The 25,424-nt window shown below is 39.0% G+C and overlaps 1 protein-coding gene across 7 annotated transcripts in view; it reads left to right on the forward strand.

Annotated features, from left to right (window-relative positions):
- Positions 1-25,424, forward strand: part of LYST (lysosomal trafficking regulator) — a 213,109-nt gene that overhangs the window by 177,362 nt on the left and 10,323 nt on the right. For 4 of the 7 annotated variants that reach the window (XM_032242286.1, XM_032242285.1, XM_032242289.1 and 1 more), the window contains 6 exons: positions 1,941-2,171; positions 7,295-7,484; positions 10,378-10,514; positions 14,123-14,221; positions 24,318-24,457; positions 24,749-24,846. In XM_032242286.1, coding sequence (XP_032098177.1) covers positions 1,941-2,171; positions 7,295-7,484; positions 10,378-10,514; positions 14,123-14,221; positions 24,318-24,457; positions 24,749-24,846 — 895 coding nt within the window. Of the gene's footprint in view, positions 1-1,940; positions 2,172-7,294; positions 7,485-10,377; positions 10,515-14,122; positions 14,222-24,317; positions 24,458-24,748; positions 24,847-25,424 lie in introns of those variants that run through there. The other 3 variants (XM_032242287.1, XM_032242290.1, XM_032242291.1) reach the window with 3 other exon arrangements.

The raw sequence follows: 25,424 nt of genomic DNA on the forward strand, positions 1-25,424 counted from the left end.
GTGAGGTCAAGAGATCAATACCATCCTGGCCAACATGGTGAAACCCTGACTCTACTAAAAATACAAAAATTAGCTGGGTGTGGTGGTGTGCACCTGTAGTCCCAGCTACTCAGGAGGCTGAGTCAGGAGAATCACTTGAACCTGGGTGGTGGAGGTTGCAGTGAGCTGAGATCACGCCATTGCACTCCAGCCTGGTGACAGAGTGAGACTCTGTCTCAAGAAAAAAAAAGCAATTGAACTGCGAAGTAAATAATGCTGATAGTCCAAAATCCAAAAAAAAAAACCCTGAAATCCAAAAGAATTCTGGTCCCAAGTGTTTGTATGAGAGATACTCAGTCTGTATTCTCAAGCATGGCTATAGAATAATTTATTTAACAGTCTTCTATTGTTGGATATTTAGTTAGGATGTGTTTGCTATTAAAATTAGCATTTCTATGGTTATTTTTATGTACATTTCTTAACTTCCTTAAGATAAATTCCTAGAAGTAGAATTGTTACATTTTCTTTTTTCTTTTTCTTTTTTTTTTTTTTTTTTTGAGACGGAGTCTTGCTCTGTCTCCCAGGCAAGAGTGCAGTGGCACAATCTCGACTCACTGCAATCTCTGGCTCACTGCAACCTCTGCCTCCTGGGTTCAAGCAATTTTCCTGCCTCAGCCTCCCAAGTAGCTGGGATTACAGGCATCTGCCACTGTGCCTGGCTAATTTTTGTATTTTTAGTAGAGACGGGGTTTCACTGTCTTGGCCAGGCTGGTGTCGAACTCCTGACCTCATGATCCACCCACCTCGGCCTCCCAAAGTGCTGGGATTACAGGCGTGAGTCACTGCACCCGGCCTACGTTTTCAAGTATACTCTTTGATGTTGTTGGATAGACTAACTTTAAAAAAAATCTTCAGTAAACATTTATTTTGCTAGGCTCTGGGAATGCAAAAGTAAATAGGAGTCACATATACACCATGGAATACTTTGCAGCTATAAAAAAGAACGAGATCATGTCCTTTGTTGGAACATGTATGGACCAGAAAAAACAACTACTGGTACTAGGCTTAGTACCTGGGTGATAAAATAATCTGTACAACAGACCCCTGTGACACGAGTTTACCTGTATAACAAATCTGCACATGTACCCCTGAACTTAAAAAGTTTTTTTTTAAAAAGTATGTGATCCCTGGTGCTGGGAGTTGTGAGGGGGATTGAGTTGAAGATGACTTAATTTCTGAAATATCTTTGGAATTTTATTTTGGCATATATAGAAATGTTATGTCTAGATATGTAATGAGAGCCATTGTGACTGATTATATATTATACTAAAAGCTAACCCATCCAAGTGGATATGTACAAAATATGGCTGATCTGTACTCAATTACTGACTACCGGCTTTAGAAATAAAGAAGTAAATGCAAATTGCTCTCCATCTGACTCTGTAGGATAATGGCACTAAGAAGAAATATCCTTCTTAGTGCAATAATTGTATTAGCACATTAGTACCCTTTACATTTAAGAACTTTGAATTTTCGTTGCTGCTCTTTTGGTTTCACCTACAATATTTATTAGAACCTAAATAATGCTCTCTTGAACTATCTACCAGCATTGTATTTTAACTTTATTTTTGCCTTTTCCTATACATTACTTTGGACAAGCAACTTCCTCAATAATTTAGTATCAAGTCTTATATGATATTCTCAGGTCTTAAATTAAAAACTAATTTTATAAACATGCCTAATTAGAACCAATCAGTCAAGATACATTGTTTTTGTTCACCTATTCAGAAACATTGATACTTCTGATCTCAGTGAGACCATGAGTGACTGCTAACATGAACAAAAGCATTTCTTCCACAACCTAGAAAATAAAGTGTTGTTTTTCCCTTTGGTATTAATATTATTGCCAAGCCTTTCTTTATACTACATATGTCTTTTTCCTTTACTCTTTTACTCTGCAGACATATTTTGGAATGGATGTGTCTGCAGTTGAAGATCCAGTTCAGAGACGAGCCCTGGAAACCATGATAAAAACCTACGGGCAGACTCCCCGTCAGCTGTTCCATACAGCCCATGTGAGCAGACCTGGAGCCAAGCTCAACATTGAAGGAGAGCTTCCAGCTGCTGTGGGGTTGCTAGTGCAGTTTGCTTTCAGGGAGACCCGAGAACAGGTCAAAGAAATCACCTATCCGGTATGTCATTTAGATTTCAATTGAATGCAGCAAAGCCTGATTAGACTCTTGTGATGACAGGCACTCTCCCAGTTGCCAGGGACACAGAATTGAATAGCATGGTCCTGGCCTGAAGCTGTGTCCCAGTCACTACAAGGCAGGTACAGCAGCAAAAGCAGAATCCTATGCAAGGTAATTGCTGTGTTAGCAATATGTGACAGTGCTTTGGGGAACTCAGAGGAAAAGAGAATTGCTTGTTTCAAACAGTAAGCTCCCTCAGGGAGCAGAAAGAAAGGTTATTTCCAGGGAAAGCCTCCCAAGGCAGTGACATAATAGGATTTTGCAAATAAGAAGAGAAGAACCATCAGGACTAGAGAACAGTTTGAGCATTGCTATGCCAGTGTATACATGCAGAGCAAGGTCTTGATTATCACCTTCAGTCAAAAGGATTGACCAGTGATGTGGGTATTTTGGTTTATACTTAAGGGGGAGCTTTACATGTTTCTTTGGCCTCCCCAGATTGTAATGATAAAAAGTATTGCCTCCAAAAATAGGAAGTAGGTATAATTTTTACTTTGAAATAGAAAAATCAAGGAAACAAGCAAAAAAGCTAAAGTGGATTTTAATCTTCAACTAAATTCTTCATTATAAAAACAGCCTAACATAGTAGAATGTGAATTTTAAAGCACTATAAGGGTTTGCAGAAGGAAATTGCAGAAAATTAAAAGGCAAGGGAAAGAAGTTGTAAAGAACCTTGATGAAATGACACAGTATATCTCAAAGTGCAGTAATCTGTGACCTATTTTAAGAGGGTTTTTACACACCTTGTTTTGACTCTTTTTCCTTGTAATTATCTTACTTTATATAAGACAGAACACTGGATATAAATTATTTGTGCTCATAGCTCACATATATCAAATTTTCATGTTAAATACGAACAAAACTTATTCCACCAGTAAAATTCAATTTTAAAGCATTAATATGGCAGGCAATGTTGTTTTGCTAAAATTAAATTACGAGTGTTGGTTTTTGAAGCCTCACAAATCACTTTAGTCACTGTTATTACCAGGGTCATTATTTTTAACGACAGTCTGTCACTTTTTACTTTTTTTTTTTTTTTTTGAGAGAGAGAGTCTCACCCTGTCACCCAGGCTGGAGTGCAGTGGCGCAATCTCAGCTCACTGCAAACTCTGCCCCCTGGGTTCAAACAGTTCTCCTGCCTTAGCTTCCCGAGTAGCTGGGATTGCAGGTGCCTGCCACCACACCCAGCTAAATGTTGTATTTTAGTAGAGATGAGGTTTCACTGTCTTAGCCAGGCTGGTCTTGAACTCCTGACCTCATGATCCACCAGCTTCGGCCTCCCAAAGTGCTGAGATTACAGGTGTGAGCCACCGAACCTGGCCCAATCTTTCACTTTAACATGTCAACATAATTTCACAATACATCCCTAAAAATTAATAGATGTCATTTAACTTACTGCTATACTTACTGCTCATTAGCTGTTAAAGTTGGTGTATATAAAGGATCTAAGCAGTATGTCTGCTCGCAGTGGGAACATCTTACCAACCTGCTTCATTCCCACCTTAGAACCTTTGTGATGATTGTTTCCTCTACCTGGGATAACCACTCCCCAGATATATCCCCCGTTTGCTCCCTCATCTCATTCAAGTCTATGCTCAAACATCTCTTCCTCAGAGTCTTCCCTAAATCCCATTTAAATGCTTTCCATAAGCTCTGATTATATCTCTGTCTGATTATGTCTAAAACAGCTATTCCATCATCCTCAGACCCCTTCTCCTCCTTTGTTTTGGTGCATAGCACTTCCATCACTTGACATATTGTATATGTATTTGTTTATTTATTTGTCTATCCTCCCATCCCAAATAGAATAGAACTCCATAAACACAAGGACTTTATCTGTCTTGTTCATCACTGTGTAGCCAGTTCCTAGGAAGGTGCTGGGCATATAATAGACACTCACTATTTTTTAAATTAATGTCTTCTCTGATGCAAGTTGGTTTGGTTTGCTACACTTTTGTGTGATGTGTAATGACATTTATGTCACTGCTTATCTTTATTTGAACCATGGTGCAACCTTCCACACCATACTTCTCCTTGACTCCATGGGCCCTCATTTGGCATCTACACAAAATGCAAACACAAGCATTGAAACCAAGCAACAGTACTCAGTTATAAGGGGTCATCTGGATGACCCAGATATGCTTGTGTAAACTTCAGTTCACCATTGAAGTTCAAAACAATCAGAGCTGTATAAAAAGCATTTCAATAAAGCACTCCTCTTTACATATTCTTTGAGAAGTGTCTGTTCATGTGCTTTGCCCACTTTTTCATGAGGTCATTTTCTTGTAAATTTGTACAAGTTCCTTGTAGATTCTCAATATTAGACCTTTGTTAGATGGGTAGATTGCAAAAATTTTCTCCCATTCTGTAGGCTACCTGTTCACTCTGATGGTAGTTTCTTCTGACGTGCAGAAGCTCTTTAGTTTAATTCCCAGTTGTCAATTTTGGCGCTTGTTGCAATTGCTTTTGGCCTTTTTGTCATGAAATTTTTGCCCATGCCTATGTCCTGAATGGAATTGCCTAGATTTTCTTCTAAGGTTTTTATGGTTTTGGGTTTTACTTTGTCTTTCATTCATCTTGAGGTAATTTTTGTGTAAGGTGTAAGGAAGGGGTCCAGTTTCAGTTTTCTGCATATGGCTAGCCAGTTTCCCAGCACCATTTATTAAATAGGGAATCCTTTCCCCCATTGCTTGTTTTTGTCAGGTTTGTTGAAGATCAGATGGTTGTAGATGTGTGGTGTTATTTCTGAAGTCTCTGTTCTTTTCCACTGGTCTGTATGTCTGTATTGATACCAGTAACATACTGCTTTGGTTACTGTTGAAAAAAAGGTCAAGATCACTGATCATTAGAGAAATGCAAATCAAAAACCACAATGAGATGCCATCTCACACCAATCAGAATGACGATTATTAAAAAGTCAAGAAACAATAGATGCTGGTGAGACTGTGGAGAAATAGGAATGCTTTTACACTATGGGCAGGAATGTAAATTAGTTCAATCCTTGTGGAAGACAGTATGGCAATTCCTCAGAACCAGAAGTACCATTTAACCCAGCAATCCCAGTACTGAGTATATACCCAAAGGAATATAAATCATTCTACTATAAAGACACATGCACACATATGTTTACTGCAGCACTAGTTACTATAACAAAGACATGGAACCAACCCAAATGCCCATCAGTGATAGACCAAAGACAGTATAAGTATACGCCATGGAGTACTATACAGCCATAAAAAATAATGAGATCATGTCCTTTGCAGGGACATGAATGAAGCTGGAAGCCATTATCCTCAGCAAACTAACACAGGAAAAGAAAATCAGATACCACATGTTCTCACTCATAAGTAGGAATTGAACAATGAGAACACATGGACACAGGGAGGGGAAAAACACATACTGGGGCCATACGGGGCAGAGGGGGAGGGGAGGGAGAGCATTAGGACAAACACCTAATGCATGCAGGACTTAAAACCTATATGATGGGTTGATAGGTGCAGCAAAACACCATGGCACATGTATACCTATGTAACAAACCTGCACATTCTGCACTGTATCCCAGAACTTATAATAATGATGATAATGTTAATAAATATACTATGATATAAAAGAGTTGCCATTGTATCTTTGTATATTGTTGAAAAACTAGAAGTTTAAACTCTGCAACACATGTAAAGGGAATTTCCTGGCAAGGAATTATGGATGATAAATTATAACTGTAAAATTAGCACACACATTTTTCTCAACTTTAATATTGATAGGTTTGTATCCCATAGGGGAACCACAAAAAACCATTGATAGACAAGGTTTTAGAAAAAGCTTGTTTTCAAACTACCTGTCCCTAACCTCTGTTCCCACTTGAGCATTCCTGAAGCTCTTAAGCTTTCCAGAAATATTCATTTTTTAGACCACTATGACACCATTTAAAACTGTATATTAACATATCCCCTAAATACCCTGACAGAATTATTATAGCTCTTAAAGTGGTATGATTTTATTTTAAAGATAGCATATAGGTCAATGATGCCTATTTTTTTTTTCGTTTATTTGGGAAATGACATAAGCAAATTTCACTAAAAATCATTGGGTTTTTTACAGAAATGACTGAAAATTGCATAGTATAGTATTTTTATTTTCTGTGGCATTTTCTCTGAAGAGTTGAAAGTAAAATAATGGGTTAAACTCTTAAATGTCTGAAAGAGGGGAATCCACTAAAAAAGACGAGTTCAGTAGAGGATAAAACAGCCATAAAGAGAACAAAAAGAACTATTAGGAGAAACTCTTTAAAAGGACATTATGTCTTGTCTTCTTGATTTTGAAACTTTTTAATAATTGTGTTTGCTTGAAGTGGAGGAAACTTTTCCATTACTGTTCATGGGCAGTCACATGGGTATCACTCTCTAGGAGACTTCACTCACATTTCTTTCCCCAAATCCTAATGTTCCTCAAGCTCTACCTTTTATTTTTCACTGACAATTCTTTCTCATCTCTTTTCTTCCCTAGTACTTGCTAGCGGTCCTCTAATCCTTTCAATATGTTCCTTAGATAAACACTTTCCTTTCACTCATCACCTCTATTTGAGATGAGAACCTGCTATGTTCCAGGCACGTAGGTGAATCAGAGGTATTCCCTCTCTTCAAGGAGCTCATAGCTCAGTAAGGTTTCCTTTGCTACATGTGGTCTTGATGTCTCTTGCCATATGTACATATGGCTTGTCATACTACCAAATTACAGTCCTCCAGTAAATATCAACTTTAGTTTAGGTATTTCAATAGAAATAAGAAATATACTAAATTTTTTTCTTTGCTCAAATTTCAAGGAATTTTTAATTATTAACCACATATTTTCATGCAAGTTAGGCCAGAACCACAGAGTATAACTCAAATAAGGAAAAAATATTTCTATATGCTAAGCATAGGGAAGTAAAAATACGTGTAAAGCAATTATTACCCTCACAGAGATTATAATCCATATTACATTCTCTTTGTTTAGAACTTAAATTAGAAGTAATTCTATACTTACTACCTTTTAAAAGGGCATACTTTTTATTTGTTTGGTTTTAGAGTCCTTTATCATGGATAAAAGGCTTGAAATGGGGGGAGTACGTGGGTTCCCCAAGTGCTCCAGTACCTGTGGTCTGCTTCAGCCAGCCCCACGGAGAAAGATTTGGTTCTCTCCAGGCTCTGCCCACCAGAGCAATCTGTGGTTTGTCACGAAATTTCTGTCTTCTGATGACTTATAGCAAGGAACAAGGTAAAATAAAACATAATGAAAATCATTCTGGATATATCTTTCATGAGATTTGAATATTTTTAGTTCATCTGTGTTGCTACTTTGAGTCCTTGGTGGAAAAACTCAGCTCAAAATTGTGGTTACTTAGTGCAAAGTGGGATCGAAAACATACTGTATGAAGAAAATAGACAGTTAAATGCAGCGTCATTTGAAATGAGAGGAGGAAGTTGAAGGGGACAAGAATAAATGGTTATGTTCACAAAATGAAGACATTATCAATTTGATAGAAATGTACACTTGGGAGACTCTTGAGCCCCAGAATAGACAGACATATTTGACCAACAAATCTACCACCTTAGAGGATATAGTCATGGGTTTAAGCAACAAACAAAACAAAGGTGTCAAGATAGCCTTGAAAATAGGTTTTAAAGACATGTATTCCTGAAAACTTTTCTGACTCCCCACATACTTACTCACTAAAAGCAACATGTGGGAAAGTGCTGTGCAGTAGAGACCTCTTCATGCTTCTAAATGTCAACTAGACACTGTGAAACCAGGGACATTTTCTGTTTGAGTAGTCCCACAGCCATTCCAAATTAGCTATTTTACTAGAAACAAAAGAACTCTTCCTACTTCCTAGGCATGGGCTTGGGGCACTCATCTCTTCCTATCAGGTTATATGTAGACTTGCCTAAAAGCCAATGTGTGGACTAGATGCCTGTTAGCAGCCAGCACTGCTGGCAATTACTGTTACCTTCTGTGCACTGTGCTTCTTGGGAGCCATATATAGCCTTCCACCCAAATTGCAGTACAAGGGTGCCAGCACCCAGAGAAAATATCAGTCACTTAAAGAAAATAAGTATGCTAGCTGGGCCATAGTTCTTTTAGGCTCACTCTTATTTCTGTCACAAAGTGAATGATTGTTTTTATAGTTAGAAATAATGCATACCATTTCATATGTATTTAGTGAGTTAATAGGATAAGGTAGATCTGTTTAATCATAATCATTGTGATATCAATGGTTTATTTTTATTAGTATGTTACAATTAGGTATGAGATAATTTACAAGTAATTTGCTACTAATACCACCAACGTATCAACATGTGGTTAGAGTACACTAAAGTTTCTCTCTGTTGAGCAACAGAGAAAGGACAGGTATTATCACTTAGCATTATGGGACTTAAATATGTCAAACATATTCTAAGGCTATCTTATTTGTGCACTACAGTCATGAACCCTTAGTGTGCCCTTAATAGCTATGTTCATTCAAATTACACTTAACTTCCTCGCACAGCGTATTTGGAATTTGTCAGAACCTGAGTATGTCCAGAGCAGTAGTTTAATAGAATGGTTTCCGCTGTGGCCTCTGCAGGCACAGCTCCTGAGTTTGCACCCTTGCCCTGCTGCTTACTAGTTATGTGGCCTTGGGGAAGTTACTTCGTGCTTCATGAATCCTGGCTTTTGATCTATAAAGTAGGAATAACCAAAAAATTTACCTCACAGGATAATTTACTGTAAGGATTCAATGCAATAATGTGTGGGGATGATTAGCACAGTGCCTGGTTCACTCTAAGTTCTTAATAAATGTTTATTGGCCAGTAAATACTCTAGGGTCTGGGAAAGGTCAGTGTTTACTAGATACACCCAACACTAGAGCCAGCAAGGAACAGTCCACATAGACATTCTAGAGAGGCACTGACTGAACAGCGATGTAGCTTATAGATAGGTCGCTTTTCTTATTTTACTCAACAAAACAAAAAGAAAGCTATGAATTGCCTATTTTCAATATGCTATTGATTCATTCAAGAAATATTTGTTATACTCATCTACATGCTGGGTATTCTGCTGGGTACTGGAATAAATAAAGTACATTATCTCTCCTTTAGGAACTTAAAATATTGCAAGTTTCAAGGGCAGTACCATTTATAGCATCTATGCTGCATTTAGCTATATTCAGCATACCAACAAAGCATAGATAATAGTACTGGGAAATGATGTCAAAATTTCCAAATTTTTATGCCAAAAGGACATAATACTATGTTGTAAAAAAAAAAAAAAAAAAAAAAAAAGAGAGAGAGCCGGGCGCTCCTATAATCCCAGCACTTTGGGAGGCCAAGGCAAGTGGATCACTTGAGGAGTTCGAGACCAGCCTTGGCCAACATGGTGAAACCCTGTCTCTACTAAAAATACAAAAAAAAAAAAAAGTCAGCTGGGCGTGGTGGCAATTGCCTGCAGTCCCAGCTGCTCGGGAGGCTGAGGCATGAGAATCACTTGAACCCAGGAGGCAGAGGTTGCAGTGAGCCAAGATTGCATCACTGCACTCCATTCTAGGTGATAGAGCAAGACTCTGTCTCAAAAGAGAGAGCGAGAGCTATAGAGAGAGAGAGAGAGAGAGAGAGAGAGAACAGAGCCTCTCTGAATGAAGAAGGTCTGCCGTACACAGTCCTGCAGTTGAGAGGATTAAACAATCCCTTCTCAGCCTAGGTGTTGCTTCTACTCTAGCAGTGTTGTCTTCCTGCTATTAACAGTTGTCCATCCTGGGTATCTAGAAAGTTATTTAAATAGTATCTAGTTGATATTTATTTTTAAAAGAAAAGGTGTCTCAGAACATGAATAGAGTAAGCTTGACTGTCATTGACATTTATAATAATTTCTTAACAGAAATTTTAGTTTTGAGTCAAATAAATCCCAGCCAAAACAACATAAGTGAAAAAATATAATCCCACCCTGAGAATCCTATTAGCATTAAAGGAATAAAACTAAAAATTATTCCATCTTAGGGATATAAAGATGGTTTTACACCAAATGATATGTTCTGCTATGTGAACTTCAGCCTTTAATCTGCCAGTTTGAGGTTGTCATGTAACAGTTGAGCAGTGACAGTCTGATTCTTTTCTTTCTCCTTCTCCTTGAGGTGTGAGAAGCATGAACAGTACGGACATTCAGTGGTCAGCCATCCTGAGCTGGGGATATGCTGATAATATTTTAAGGTTGAAGAGTAAACAAAGTGAACCTCCAGTAAACTTCATTCAAAGTTCGCAACAGTACCAGGTAACATTTTTTTTTTTTAATTTTAGACAGAGTCTCGCTCTGTTGCCTAGGCTGAAGTGCAATGGCACCATCTTGGCTCACTGCAACCTCCGCCTCCCAGGCTCAAGTTATCCTCCTGCCTCAGCTTCCTGAGTAGCTGGGACTACAGTGCCTGCACCACACCTCGATAATTTTTATATTATCTTTAGAGATAGGGTTTCACCATGTTGCCGAGGCTGGCCTCAAACTCCTGGGCTCAAGTGATTCACCCATTTCGGCCTCCGAAAGTGCTGGGATTACAGGCCTGAGCCATTGTGCCTGACCCCAGGTAAACTTTTTTATGGATTTTTTATAATAATTAAATACAATGCATAAAAATGAGTCAGACTGATAGCAGCTAGGTAGTTTGGTTGGTTCGTTTTGAGACGAAGTCTCGTTCTGTCACTCAGGCTGGAGTGCAGTGGTGCAATCTGTGCTCACTGCAACCTCCACCTCCCTGGTTCAAGCAATTCTCCTGCCTCAGCCTCCCAGGTAGCTGGGACTACAGTCATGTGCCACCACACGTGGCTAATTTTTGTATTTTTAGTAGAGATGGGGTTTCACCATGTTGGCCGGGTTGGTCTTGAACTCCTGACCTCAGGTAATTCTCCTGCCTCAGCCTTCTAAAGTGCTGGGATTACAGGCATGGGCCACTCTGCCCAGCCAAGCAGCTACTTTTTAATATCCCTCAATTTGTCCAGTCAGAAGCCGATGTTATTGTGAAATGATTACTGTAATCAGGCTAATTAACACATCCATCACCTCACATAGTTAGCATTTTTTATGTGTGTGATGAGAACATTTAAGGTCTACTATCTTAGCAAATTTCAAGAATACAACACAATTTTTTTTTTATTTATATTTTTTGAGACAGTCTCACTCTGTCACCAGGTTGGAATGCAGTGGTGCAATCTTGGCTCACTGCAACCTCCACCTTCTGGGTTCAAGCAGTTCTCCTGCCTCAGTGGCCTGAGTAGCTGGGACTATAGGCGTGCACCACCATGCCTGGCTAATTTTTGTGTTTTTAGTAGAGATGGGGTTTCACCATGTTGGCCAGGATGGTTTTGATCTCTTGACCTTGTGATCCACCTGCCTTGGCCTCTCAAAATGCTGGGATTACAGGCGTGAGCCACTATGCCTGGCCAACACAATATTGTTAACAGTAGTCACCATGCTATACATTAGATCTCCAGAATCTAATCATCCTGCACAACTGAAACTTGTACCCTTTGACCACTGTCACCCCATTCCACACACATTACCAGCACTCTCAGCCCCTGGCTAATGCTATTCTACTCTCTGCTTTTATACTTCGGCTTATTTTAGATTCCACACGTAAGTAGGATCATACATTATTTGTCTTTCTGTGCCTAGCAGATTTTACTTACTACAGTGTCCCCCAGGTTCATTTGTGTTATCACAAATAACAGGATTTCCATCTCTTTAAAAGCTGGATAATATTTCACCACATATATAAAAAAATTTAGGCTGGGCACAGTGGCTCACACCTATAATCCCAGCACTTTGGAAGGCCAAAGCAGATGGATCACAATGTTAGGAGTTCAAGACCAACCTGGCCAACATAGTGAAACCCCATCTCTATTAAAAGTACAAAAATTAGCTAGGCATGGTGGCACATGCCTGTAGTCCCCGCTACTTGGGAGGCTGAGGCGGGAGAATCACTTGAACCTGGAAGGCAGAGGTTGCAGTGAGCCAAGACCACGCCATTGCACTCCAGTCTGGGTGACAGAGTAAGACTCGATCTCAAAAAAAAAAAAAAAAAAAAAAAGAATTTAAACATTGCAAAATCATTTGTATCATAATGTGATAATGTTGTGTGATACTTTGAGTCAAATGACTAACTGAATGAGAATACCATATTGCATTTTCATCTAGAGATATATTTCTAAAGACATATTTTTGTTCACCCATTAATTCTTTAAGAAAATTCAGCTAGGATATTATTATATAAAGACTCACACTCTGACATTTCACTTAATATAATCAATTTCATCATCATCACTAGAGTCTTAGAGTCCTGATGGATGTGTGACTTCATGTTGTGATTAGTCTCATAATTGTGAAACATCTTCCTCTGTCAGCTTTCTTCTCTTTGTTATTATTGGTAGAAAATGAAAAATTCTTAATTCTCCACTGTGTTCAATGAAAGCCAAAAGTAGACTACAGAAGTGGTATCTCCAGCCTTCTTTTTTACTTTCTTGAAAGATGACACTATACTTTGGACAATGCAATAAGAAAACCAAAAGATGACAATTTAGTTCACATATTACGTTATCCTCATGGGAGATTCCATCATTCTCCCATTTCCTTGTTTGTTTGTTTGTTGCATAGTTAGGAAAAATTGATGAGTAATGATGAAATAATTTTTAGAATGATGAAATAGCAAAATGTTTCAGGATATAGAAAAATAAGTTAGTTATTAAAATCTTATAATGTAACTTAGGTTGATAAAAGATTTACTGGATCCATATGGTAATTCCAAGACAGAATGAGTTTAATTCTGTATATTTTTTAAAAATGCATTTTCTCTTTGTTCTTTGGAAGACCTCCAAGAAAGAATCGAATTTATGAAGTATCAATCCTTACAAATAGAACTACTCAAGAAAGAAACTGAAAACATATAATTGGATCCAACGGACCCTTATGGCATAACTGGAGTTAATAAAGTTCAGAAAAAGTCTTTTTCTAAGGTAGCAGAGACGTGAACACACTTGTAGTGCAGGGGAGGAAGCCAACAAGAGACAGTTTGAAACTGTAAGAAAAAGAAGACAAGGTTTCTGAGGAAGCCTGGGGATGAGGCAAGGCTGACCTTGAAAGCAGAGACATTTCTTTCTCTGAACCAGAAGACAGGGAAACATGTTGAGTTGCAAGAGAGAGAAGAGGAAGAGGTGTGCGGCTGGTGGCCTCCGTCTGCTTAGTGAAGTGAACGTGGGGGAGGGGAGACAGGAGGGCACTTGGGGACAGTTGCTGCAGACATGGTGCTAGGGATGGGGATCAGCTAGTGTGGAAAAGAGGACCTGTCAGGCCACACAAAAAATTAACTCAAACCTGAATGGTGCCTCCTCCATGGTTAGGACTGAGGGATTTTGTACCAAAGGCGTAATCCATCTTTTACATTCACACTTATCTTTCTTCTCCTGCTTAACAATCTTTAGAACTATTAGAAGCAATACCTCTATTTATACATACCCTGTTTCCCCACCAAAGACATAAAAGCAGAAAAATAAAAACAAAAGCAAATAAATGTGTGACGTACACATACATTCACACTCAACCTTGGATTTAATCCTGAATCATTTTGTTAAATTTATATAAATATATATACACACACATACATACACACATAGGCACATATACATATAAACTGTGCATTATAATATATTTTAATTTGGAAACAACTTTTAGACATTTGGCTCAAAGTTAGAGTATTATTGCATCTGACACCTTTCTAATCTTTTCAAGTAAATGTTGACCTAAAATTTTTGAGATTTAAAAAAATAGTTGTCAGAAAAGTAGAAGCATTTTTCATGCTTTTAAAACAATAATGTTTGAGTTATCCTTTTTCAAAGGTGACTAGTTGTGCTTGGGTGCCTGACAGCTGCCAGCTGTTTACTGGAAGCAAATGCGGTGTTATCACAGCCTACACAAACAGATTTACAAGCAGCACGGTAGGTTCTGGGCCTTCTGTGTGGGTAATATGGGACTTTGTCAATGAGGGGAAGAAAACCTTTATGAAATGTAATTCATTTTGCATAAGATTAACTTAAAATGTTTATACCTTTAATCTGCTCCCTACATTAGGTCTTAAAATTCTTTAGGGTTTTATTAGGATCATGAAAAATCTTGAAAACAAGTCGTTTTTTTTTTTTTTTTTGAAACTGTGTCTCACCAGTACGGCCAGGCTGGAGTGTAGTGGTGCAATCTCGGCTCACTGCAGCCTCCTCCTCCTGGGTTCAGGCAGCTCTCCTGCCTCAGCCTCCCGAGTATCTGGGACTACAGGCACACACCACCACACCCAGCTAATTTTTGTGGTTTGTTTTTTTAGTAGAGATGGGGTTTCACCATTGTTGGCCAGGATAGTCTCAATCTCTTGACCTCATGATCCACCCACCTTGGCCTCCCAAAGCGCTGGGATTACAGGCATGAGCCACCACACCCAGCCCAAAAACAATTTTAATAGTCCTATTTTTTTGTTTCAGAGCAGTATTTTGAGTTATGATCTGTTTTGTATTTAGGCTTTTAAATGGCATTTTGGTGCTTACCTATATTTGCAATATAAACCTGAATGCTTAGGAGTATACTAAGATTCTATCAAGTTTGAAAGCTTAGAAACCCTAAAGTCCGACATTCCCATACCCTCTGGATAAATTAAATGACAGCAAAATCTAAGTAGTCTGGATTTGTACCACTTACTGGAAGAAATTTTATTTTTTAGCCATTCACTGAATCCCCAGGATTTTGGAGTTGAATCATAAAACAGGGAAGAAAATAAGACATTATGCAATGCTTCTTTTAACTTACTGTTGTTGGGGTTTTTGATTTGTGTTATTTAGTTTTTGTTTGTTTTTTGGGACAGAGTCTCCTTCTGTTGCCTACGCTGGAGTGCAGTGGCGTGATCTCAGCTCACTGCAACCTCCACGTCCTGGGCTCAATCAGTTCTTGTGCCTCAGCCTCCTAAGTAGCTGAGACTACAGGCATACACCACAACACCCAGCCAATTTTTGTATTTTTAGTAGAGATGGGGTTTTGCCATGTTGACCAGGCTGATCTCAAACTCCTGGCTTCAAGTGATCCTCTCACCTTAGCCTCCCAAAGTGCTAAGCTTACAGGCATGAGCCATCATGCCTGGCCTGTTTTTGTTTCTTGAATCAACTGCCTGTGGTGCAGTGGAGGATAAGGGGCAAGTTTAGTTTGTCATCCAGTAATCATCGTTCTGATCTAGAATTTTCACTGTGCATTTTTTTTTCATTACTATTTTCTAAGTATTAAATCTGTTTTACTGGATGAAATTTGTATTTCTAGCATAGGATGACTCCCAGGTTCTGTTCTTTTCTTTTCTTTTCTTTTGAGATGGAGTCTCACTGAGTCACCCAGGCTGGAGTACAATGGCTCAATCTCAGCTCACTGCAACCTCCACCTTCTGGGTTCAAGCAATTTTCCTGCCTCAGCCTCCTGAGTAGTGGGGATTACAGACACCCACTACCACACCCGGCTAATTTTTGTGTTTTCAGTAGTGACAGGGTTTTGCCATGTCGGTCAGGCTGGTCTCAAACTCCTGACCTCACGTGATCTGCCTGCCTTGGCCCCTCAAAGTCCTGGGATTATAGGTGTGAGCCACTGCACCCAGCCAGTTCTTACTTTCCTTTCCAAGGTTATTCCTTTTGAACTCTTGTTAAGTTTCCTTGCATGGTCCCTGGGGTATAAATGGACCACATTTTGTTTCTATCTCTTAGTCTAAGGAGCCATTAAGATGGTTTCAGTAGGAGTTACATGATCCAAACAAAATTTTAGGGGGAGACCACTGTAGAGCCTGCAAGGAGAAAAACTTCCAAGGGCATGAGACTGGGAGCCATGACACCAGCGAGAAGGCCACCACAGTGATCCAGGCAGGAAGAAGAGAAGGGCAGGTTAAGGAGGCAGAACAATGGAGTGTGTGTTCTAAGAAAGGCTCACACTGAGGCTAGAGGACCACAGAAGAAGGGCATCCAGACATCAGAGAGCCTGATAAGTTACACTTAGCTGGATCCTAAAGGATCAATCTACTATAAGTGAAGGAAAGAGGAAAGAACATTTCAGGCAGAGGAAATAGTTTACACAACATCCTGGAATCAAAGGCATAGGGATTTTGGAGGTGGCAAATACTTTTCTGTGTAGTTTAGAGTGTAATGTGTTCGGGAAGAATGACAAAAGCAGGGCAGGAAAAGTAGATTGAGGCCAGTGATGGGCTTCTTATATGACATGGTAAAAAGAATGCTAAAGAATGTAAGCAGGATGCAGTGGCTCATACCTGTGGGTCCCAGCACTTTGGGAGCCAAGGCAAGAGTATCACCTGAGCCCAGGAATTTGAGATTGTCTCTACCAAAAAACAAAAATAAAAAAAAATTAGTCAGGCATGGTGGTGTGTGCCTATGGTCTCAGCTACAAGGGAGGCTGAGGTGGGAGGATCACAGCAGTAAGCCATGATCACACCACTGCACTTCAGCCTGGGTGGCAGAGCAAGACCTGTCTGAAATTTAAAAAAAGAATATAAGCAGAGAATATAAGTGTCATAACTTTTTGAATGTCTCCTTTTGTCACCTTTTGATTCCCAAAGGCTTAAAATGAATGTTAATTTTATAACATCTATAATATTCATGCTGCCATTGTCTTTAATCTTCTGAGCTCCCCTTTCTTTCTCCTAGAAATCTATTCTAAACCCACTGCTAGGGCAGTTGTCTGCTTGTGCACTTGGATCATTTTGTACCATGACATAGACACCTTTTTTAAAAAACTGGCTTTATCTTTTGCTTTTTATTTCCTTTTGCTTTTGCCAATACGTTGAGCAGCCATGTTCTTAGTTTTCCCTGCTTCTCCATTTTTATTTATGCACTAACACAGTGTGCAGTACAGGTTTAAAAAAAAGGTTAAGTTGTCACTATAGGAGTATTTGTGCACAGAATAGCTTTGAGAAAGCAGATCAACAGCATAACTATTATAATTTAAATACTGCAAGACATATACTTCTTTTAATTTTGAGGTCATGACATACTTGTGAAGGCTTATGTTGCTTATCTTTCCTCAGTTATATATTTGCCTTAAAGCAGATTTTTCAGCTCATTTTTGTAGGATTTTTTTAACCTAAATATTAGATAATGAAATCATGAGATTAATAGTTACTATTAAGCAGTGTCAAAAAATCTAACTTAATAGTGTAGTTTTATCAGTTTGTTTTGAGGAGAGATTACTTGGGTATTTGTAGACATTGTTGTTACTTTTTCCCAAGGACCGTGTCACTATTCTGGCATCTCTAAAGTTGCAGTTCTGACCCTGAGCCTGTGAGGTTAGCAGGAGACACCTCATGTTCACTAGTTTCTGTTCTGCAACTTTCCTGACCCACTGAATGCCATGGTTTTTAAAATGTTCATGTCCTCCTTTAGGTTGTCTTTAACACAGACAAAAGATGGGCTCCCCAGCTAAGTCCCACATAGGATGTGGCCAAATCCTTGTTTGAAAATACTTTCAAGGGGATCTTATGAAATACCTTCCATAGCTAGTAAGCATATCTGACTTTGAGCACTGCTTCTGTTGAAGCACCCAAGATAAAGCCTCCAAAAATGCATTCTCGGTAATGATGATAAGTTGGATTGGTATATGGGATTGTTACCTCGAAGCCATTTAAATGTTAGGGGAGAATATCTTCTAAACATGATAACTAATTTTAAAATAGTTGCTGTCAGATTATTCTGTCACTAAGTAAGTAACGTGGCCACATCATCTTCATATAAGTGAACAACTATATATCTGTTCTCTAACTTGAGGATGATAGAATATATATCCAGCTTATACAAGGTAGTATTACTTTATTCAAGAACAATATTTAAAAGAAGGCACCAGCACAAGAGTCCTGCTCTACCCACTGGAAATTATTTTCTGAACCATCAGTGAATTGTCTAGTAATATTAACCTTTGCAATCATTTCAAAGTACAGAGTTTATTAAAAATTATCCAATACTACTATTAGGGGCCCTATGTTGTGTTTACCTGTGGCTATTACTCATTTCATAGAGTAAAAGGTGGAGAATAGGTCAATAATCTGTACTCTGTTTCTGCTGACATATTTTTTACAATAATAAATGGGATTGGTGTGGTTAGTTGGAGAATGGCCTAAAACTTGAGGAAAATATTGGCCCAAGGAGACCAGATTTGTAACTTATCAAGTAGAACACTAACCTCATTTTAGTTTTGATGTTGAGGTAACTCACTAATCTGTACTAAGTGAATTGGAGGTAGTTGTTCTGTCTAAAATTGGGACACTGAAGAAAAACAAAGTAGGTGTGGAAAAAATAAAGCAGAACTTCTAGAAATGACAGGATAAAATAATAGTTAATATTTACTGAGTGCTAACTTTGTATTAGGCATTGTTGTAAGCTCTTTACGTATTCTGATGTATTAGTTTTTGGCTCAAGTATCTTTATTTTTCTCTGTATTCTTTCATCTGACAGCATTTCTACGGTTTTAACTATTGACTCTTAAGCATAAAGCAGATGTGAGGATGATCTTATTCTAAGAGCTGTGTTGTGTTCCAGCCCCAGGTTGTCTGGTACTTTCCTTCCTCATCTCCCACCTGGCTCGTGGCCTCTCCTGCATCCGTGGTGCCTGCTGTGGGCTTCCTGAGGCTACACAACATGCTTCTCACTGCTTGCCTGCCACATGCTTCTCTGGTGCTTCCTTTCTGTGTGGGCCAGCGGCCTGCTGAGCTAAGGCACCTTCCCTTTCCTTGTTACTCTTCTCTTTCTCTATTTTCTTCTTGAGCATGTCTCTTGCCCTGTCACCCATGCTGGATTACAGTGGCACAGTCATGGCTTCCTGTAGCCTCAACCTCCCAGGTGTAAGTGATCTTCCAACCTCAGCCCCATCCCCCACCCCCTGCCAGTAGCTTGGGCTACAGGCACACACGACCATGCCCTACTACTTTTTAAATTTTTTCTAGAGACGGGTTCCCACTATGTTGCCCAGGCTGTTGTCGAGCTTCTGGGCTCAATAGTCCTCCTGCCTCAGGCTCCCAGAGTTCTGGGATTACAGACATAAGCCACACATTAAATCTTCATAATAATCCTTTGATATAGGTTTTGTCATTATCTCCATTTTTACATGAGACTACTGAAACACAGAGTTAATCCTTCTTGTAATCTGCCCAAGGTGTCACAGCTGATTCATTGCAACAGATAGTTAAATAGCAGATTATAGAATTAATGAACTGAAAGGCAGATCTGAAAAAAATTACACAGAATATAAAATAGAAAGATAAAGAAAAAAATGAGGAAAAAAGGGATATGAGGGCTAGAATGAGAGCAAAGGTGGTAAGTGGTTACAGGATGAGAGAACAGGAGGAAGGCACAACTTGAGGAGATGATGACTGAGATTTCCCCACAGTTAAAACGTAAATTTTGGATTGAAGAATCACAGCAATTCTTGGCAGAATAAATAGAAATGAGTCAAACCTGTCTCCTCCAGATGTCCTTCTGCCCATTGCCCCAGCTCAGCCCTCTGCATCCTGCCCGGGTCCCTTCTCACTGTGTCCTGGCCCCCAGTCTCATGTCCCTGGAAGTTGAATCTCCTTGCAGGCTCCATGATGGCCTTCCTAAATGCCGACTGCATCCCATTCTCCTGCCCCAAACACTTCAGTGACCGCTTATTGCTTGGGGGTTAAAATGTAGGTTGCTAGGCATCACACACCAGGCTCCGTGCTCTGACCCCTCTGCCTCACCACCCCCTCTACCTCACCACCCCGTTTCTTCCTGCTCCCTACCTACCCTGCTCCCAGTAACATTGGCAGTGCCACTTTCTCTCATATCTCCTTTCCCTCGCACATGTTGTTTTCTTAGCCCAGAGTGCCCTTTGACAGCCAGACAATTTTCTTTGAGTAATTTCTGCCAGTTCTTCAAAACTTCTGCTCATATGGCACCTCCCAGGGAATCCTGCTTTCACTCCCTGTCCTCAGTCTGAGGAAGTGACCCATCAGTGGGTCTCTGGAGTTCTCTGTGAAAATCCTCTTTGGTAGCTCTCACTCCTAACTGCCATGGAGCTCCCAGAAGGGAACTCTGTATCCCCAGCTCCTAGTTCAGTGACAGGTACACAGTAGGGGATACATGGCAGTGTTTGTTGGATAAATCAATGAATGGATTAATTCACATTCCACATTATCTCTCTCACTCTGTAATATGAAAATCACTTGTAGGCCAGGCATGGTGGCTCACACCTGTAATCCCAGCGCTTTGGGAGGCTGAGGTGGGAGGATCACCTGAGGTCAGGAGTTCAAGACCAGCCTGGCCAACATGGGGAAAACCCCATCCCTACTAAAAATACAAAAATTAGCCAGGTATGGTGACAGGCACCTGTAATCCCAGCTACTCGGGAAGCCAAGGCAGGAGAACCGCTTAAACTCGGGAGGCAGAGGTTGCCGTAAGTCAAGATCATGCCGTTGCACTCCAGCCCGGGCCACAAGAGCGAGACTTCATCTCAAAAAAAAAACAAAAAAAGAAAATCACTTGTTTGTCGTTATTAAAAATACCTATGGGCCAGTCACAGTGGTTCATGCCTGTAATCCCAGCATTTTGGGAGGCCTTCCCAGGTGGGAGGACTGTCCAAACACTTGAAGCCAGGAGTTTGAGACCAGCCTGGTCAGCATAGCAAGATCGCATCTCCACAAAAAAAAATTTTTAAGTAGTTGGACATGGTAGTGCACACCTGTAGTCCTATTATTGAGGAGGCTGAGATGGGAGGATCACTTAAGCCCAGGAGTTTGAGGCTACAGTGAGCTATAATCACACCACTACACTGCAGCCTGGGTGACAGAGTAAGACCCTGTCTCAAAAAAAGAAAAATAAACAAACTATGATCATGGCCAGTGGCCAAAAAGAGATTTCCTGTTTCTTAAAAAAGTTGTTCAGAATAACCCTCCCTGAAACAACTAAGACTAGATAAAATATATATACAAAAATGTGTCTTTATAAAATATATTCATGTTTTAATGTAACTTATTAGTATATATTTTAATATAATGTAAATATATACTGATAAAATATATTTTTATTCAGTCTTAGTTGTGTGTGTGTGTGTGTGTATATATATATATACACACACACACACACACACAAATATATATAAGCATTGAAGATCTGACAAGCTAGTAAGAAACTACCAAGCCAGAGAGGTAAATAAGCAGGAAAGAGGTTTAGCCCTGAGGACATTGTCAATCCTGAAACACTGACATTGTCCTTGGACAGCCTCTGTGGAAGAAATGGAAAACAGCACCCAGGAACTAGGCAAGCTGGGGAGTGCCAAGAGAGCCTGCCTCCAAAAGGCTGGTCCCTAATGGGCTGCACTCTCAGAATGAAAATGAGTTGCACAGGAGAACCCTTGCATGGAGTTATATCCTGGGCTGGAATTCCTTAGGTTCTCTAGGATCTTCAAAGATTTCACATTGCATTAAGGTGGCCCCAGACTGGTGTGGTGGTCTGTGTCACCTGGCAGAAACAAGGAAGTTACTGGCATTCTGTTCCATAAATAGAGGAATTCCTACAAATAAATTTTTAATGTAGTGACAAATACATAAAACCAGGCACAAAAAAACACAGTTAAGAAAATGACTTTATGAAAAAGTTCAAACTTAGTTATAATAAAATAAATATCATTTTAAAGCAACCTTAATCGCCACTTGAAACTTAGAAAATTTTCAAAGATTTAGACTGGGGCCGAATCACAAACTCAGTGCTGTGGAACCCAAGCAGAAAAGCAAGGGACTCAGATCCTTTTGAGCAGGTAATTCCTTGGTCCTACATACCTCAGACCATGATCTGACATGGGTTATGGGCATATCCCGTTGGCTCTGCAGACTCCTGACTATGGGGAGGGTCACAATTGGAGAGCCAGAATGGTTCTAAAGGGAGGGCCTAGGGATCCAGGCCTACAACTCTTGCTCTTGTTTAAAGCTGACCTGTTATCTGTGATTGTTTTCAGTTGAAGGTCACATGCTTTAGCTTAACAGGCAGCTGCTACACAGCTCAAGCCAGTTGTTCCAAGGAACAGTGTGAGCCTGGTGTTGCCTGGTCTTTTGATTCTTTAAATGTAAAATATATATTTTTATGTATATAAAAATATGTAACTGGACTATTTAGCAGCTAAGATAGATATGCTATACCTAACATATCAGCACAGATGTATTTCAAAACAATGGTGTTTTTGAGAAAAAGACAAGATGTAGAAGATACCTAAAAAATAATACCATATATTTGGCCGGGTGCGATGGTTCATGCCTATAATCCCAGCACTTTGGGAGGCCAAATGGGCAGATCTTGAGGTCAGGAGTTCAAGACCAACCTGGCCAATATGGCGAAACCCCATTGTACTAAAAATACAAAAATCAGCCAGGCATGGTGGGAGACGCCTGTAATCCCACCTACTCCGAAGGCTGAGGCAGGAGAATCGCTTGAAACTGGAAGGCAAATATTGCCGTGAGCCAAGATTGTGCCATTGCGCTCTAGCCTGAACAAAAGAGTGAACTTCATCTCAAAAAAAAAATGTTTAAAATTCATAAACATAAAATGTAATATACATATATGTATTATACAGTATGTTGTTTATGGCTATAGAACATAATAGAAGTATAGAAATTTACATAGGAGCATAAATACAAAATTTAGAATAGTTATAACTTCTGACAAGAGAGAAGAAATAGGATATAGAACAGCATACAAATTATATTTACAATGTTTAATGCTTTATTTAAAAAATAAATTGATGGCTGAGCGCAGTGGCTCATGCCTGTAACCCCAGCACTTTGGGAGGCTGAGGCGGGTGGATCACCCGAGGTCAGGAGTTTGAGACCAGCCTGGCCAACATGGAGAAACCCCGTCTCTACTAAAAATACAAAAAATTAGCCGAGCATGGTGGCGCAAGCCTGTAATTCCAGTTACTCAGGAGGCTAAGGCAGGAGAATTGCTTGAACCCAAGAGGCAGAGGTTTCGGTGAACCAAGATCATGCCACTGCACTTCAGCCTGGGCAAAAAGAGTGAAACTCTGTCTCCAAAAAAAAAATTTAGGATAAAATAAATTGATAATATAAAATGTTAAGATTTATTTAACTGGGTAGTCAGTATATAGCTCTTTATTATACTTATTCTTTCTACTTGTCTATATTTTTGAAGGGGAAATATTAGAAATGCTTTATGATAATAGTTAACCTAACAAAGAAAGAAAGAGTCAAACCTATGTGGACATCTAGTATCCATGAGCCAATGTGGACCTCAGAGCACCAGTTTGCAAGCTTTGATTTAAAAAGTCAATCCATAACTGCTGATGAGTATTGGTGGTATTAAGGCCCATCACCATTGGTGACATCACCAATTTGTATGATATCTTCTTAAAGTATACTGTCAAGAACTATAAAATTATTAATATTCACGGACCCACTAGTAAAATTTTGGAAATTTATTCCAAAGAAATAATTCCGAAAAGGAACAAAGCTTTTTTTTTTTTTTACAGAAGCATTTATTCTTAAAAAACTTTATTTATTTCCCAAAGGTCTGTCCTCTAATCTACTAAAAACCTTTTATGCATGAAGAATTTATGGTATTATTTACAATTTGGAAAAAATAGAAATAATTTTAAATGTCTGTCAATGAAGAATATTTGTAAATTATGTTGTATAGACTATAACACTATTAAAAATTATTTTGAAGACAATATTAAAATTGGAAAATGCTTTTGGGAGAATATGTAAAATATAAAATAGGAAACTTTTATGTGGCAATATTACAACTATAAAAACACATGTATATTTGAATATAGATGGACAAGAACAGACAAAAATGAAAAGCATATAAGTTGAAATTGTGAGGAATTAAAAATTTTTTAATTTCTTTCTTTGTTTTACTCTGAATAGGATTGAAGAATGAGATGTTTGAGTAGACCATTTGAGTCACTTTGGTTGTTTTATTTTTGAGATACTATACTAGAATACTTTTTGTTGTGATTTTTATCTTATACTTAATTTTTAAATTTCAGCCATCAGAGATAGAAATGGAGACTCAGATACATCTCTATGGTCACACAGAAGAGATAACCAGTTTATTTGTTTGCAAACCATACAGTATACTGATAAGTGTGAGCAGAGACGGAACCTGCATCATATGGGATTTAAACAGGTACAGAAGGAGGCCTCCGACTCAAACACAGCTATTTTTAGTATGTCCATTTTTACTACATGAAATAGATACACCAAAATAATATCTTTACATTATAATAATTTTAACCATGAAACGCTTGCTTAAAGGTAGTAAGATTACCTTTATATTTTATTGAAGTCAAACAATCAGATAGGAAAACATGTATGCCTTATATACAATAGGTACATAGACTGAGAAAAAGCATTACAAAATAAGAGAATATAATTATATTTAATGATCATATACAAATTCGTGTCTTTTGTCTTTCAGATTATGCTATGTACAAAGTCTGGCAGGACATAAAAGCCCTGTCACGGCTGTCTCTGCCAGTGAAACCTCAGGTGACATTGCTACTGTGTGTGATTCAGGTGAGCTTGCTGCAACCCTAAACACAGGGCTGGCTGGTGCTCTAACAGTGCATTCGGCCAGTGGTTACCTCCTAGGTCCAACTGTCCTCTCAGGTCCCAGCCAGATCTAAATACTTTGGTGATAACATGTATGTCTATTGAAATAACAGTAAGGTTTGAGACTGAATTCATCAATTTAGGCCTCAGCTTATGTAGAGGTTAGTATTGTCATAATTTAACTATTTTCCTTTGCTTTGCTGGGTGTTTTGTCCAATTCTTTGTTCAAAACACCAAGAACCTGGATAACTTGCAGTCAAGACCCTCTACCAGTGACACTGGGAGGAGACACGGGCTGCATATATGTAAAATTGCATTTGAGTACATGCTAAGCTAAGCAAATTATTGTTACGTAATTTTTTGAGTTTTCTTGGTTTTGACTTTTCTCCCCTTTTTTGCTTCTGCTTTGTAACTATTAACTTTGTCACCTTCCTCCTGTGAAAGAACAAAACTTAAAAAATTGAGTTGAAAATTTGAATTGGCTTTCATTAATGATTCGTGAATCAGGCAGCATTCCATCTATGGAATAGAAACGTACCCCA

The sequence above is a fragment of the Sapajus apella genome, unplaced genomic scaffold, assembly GCF_009761245.1.
Source record: "Sapajus apella isolate SASKATOON/1434 unplaced genomic scaffold, GSC_monkey_1.0 scaffold49, whole genome shotgun sequence".
NCBI classification, from domain to species: domain Eukaryota; kingdom Metazoa; phylum Chordata; class Mammalia; order Primates; family Cebidae; genus Sapajus; species Sapajus apella.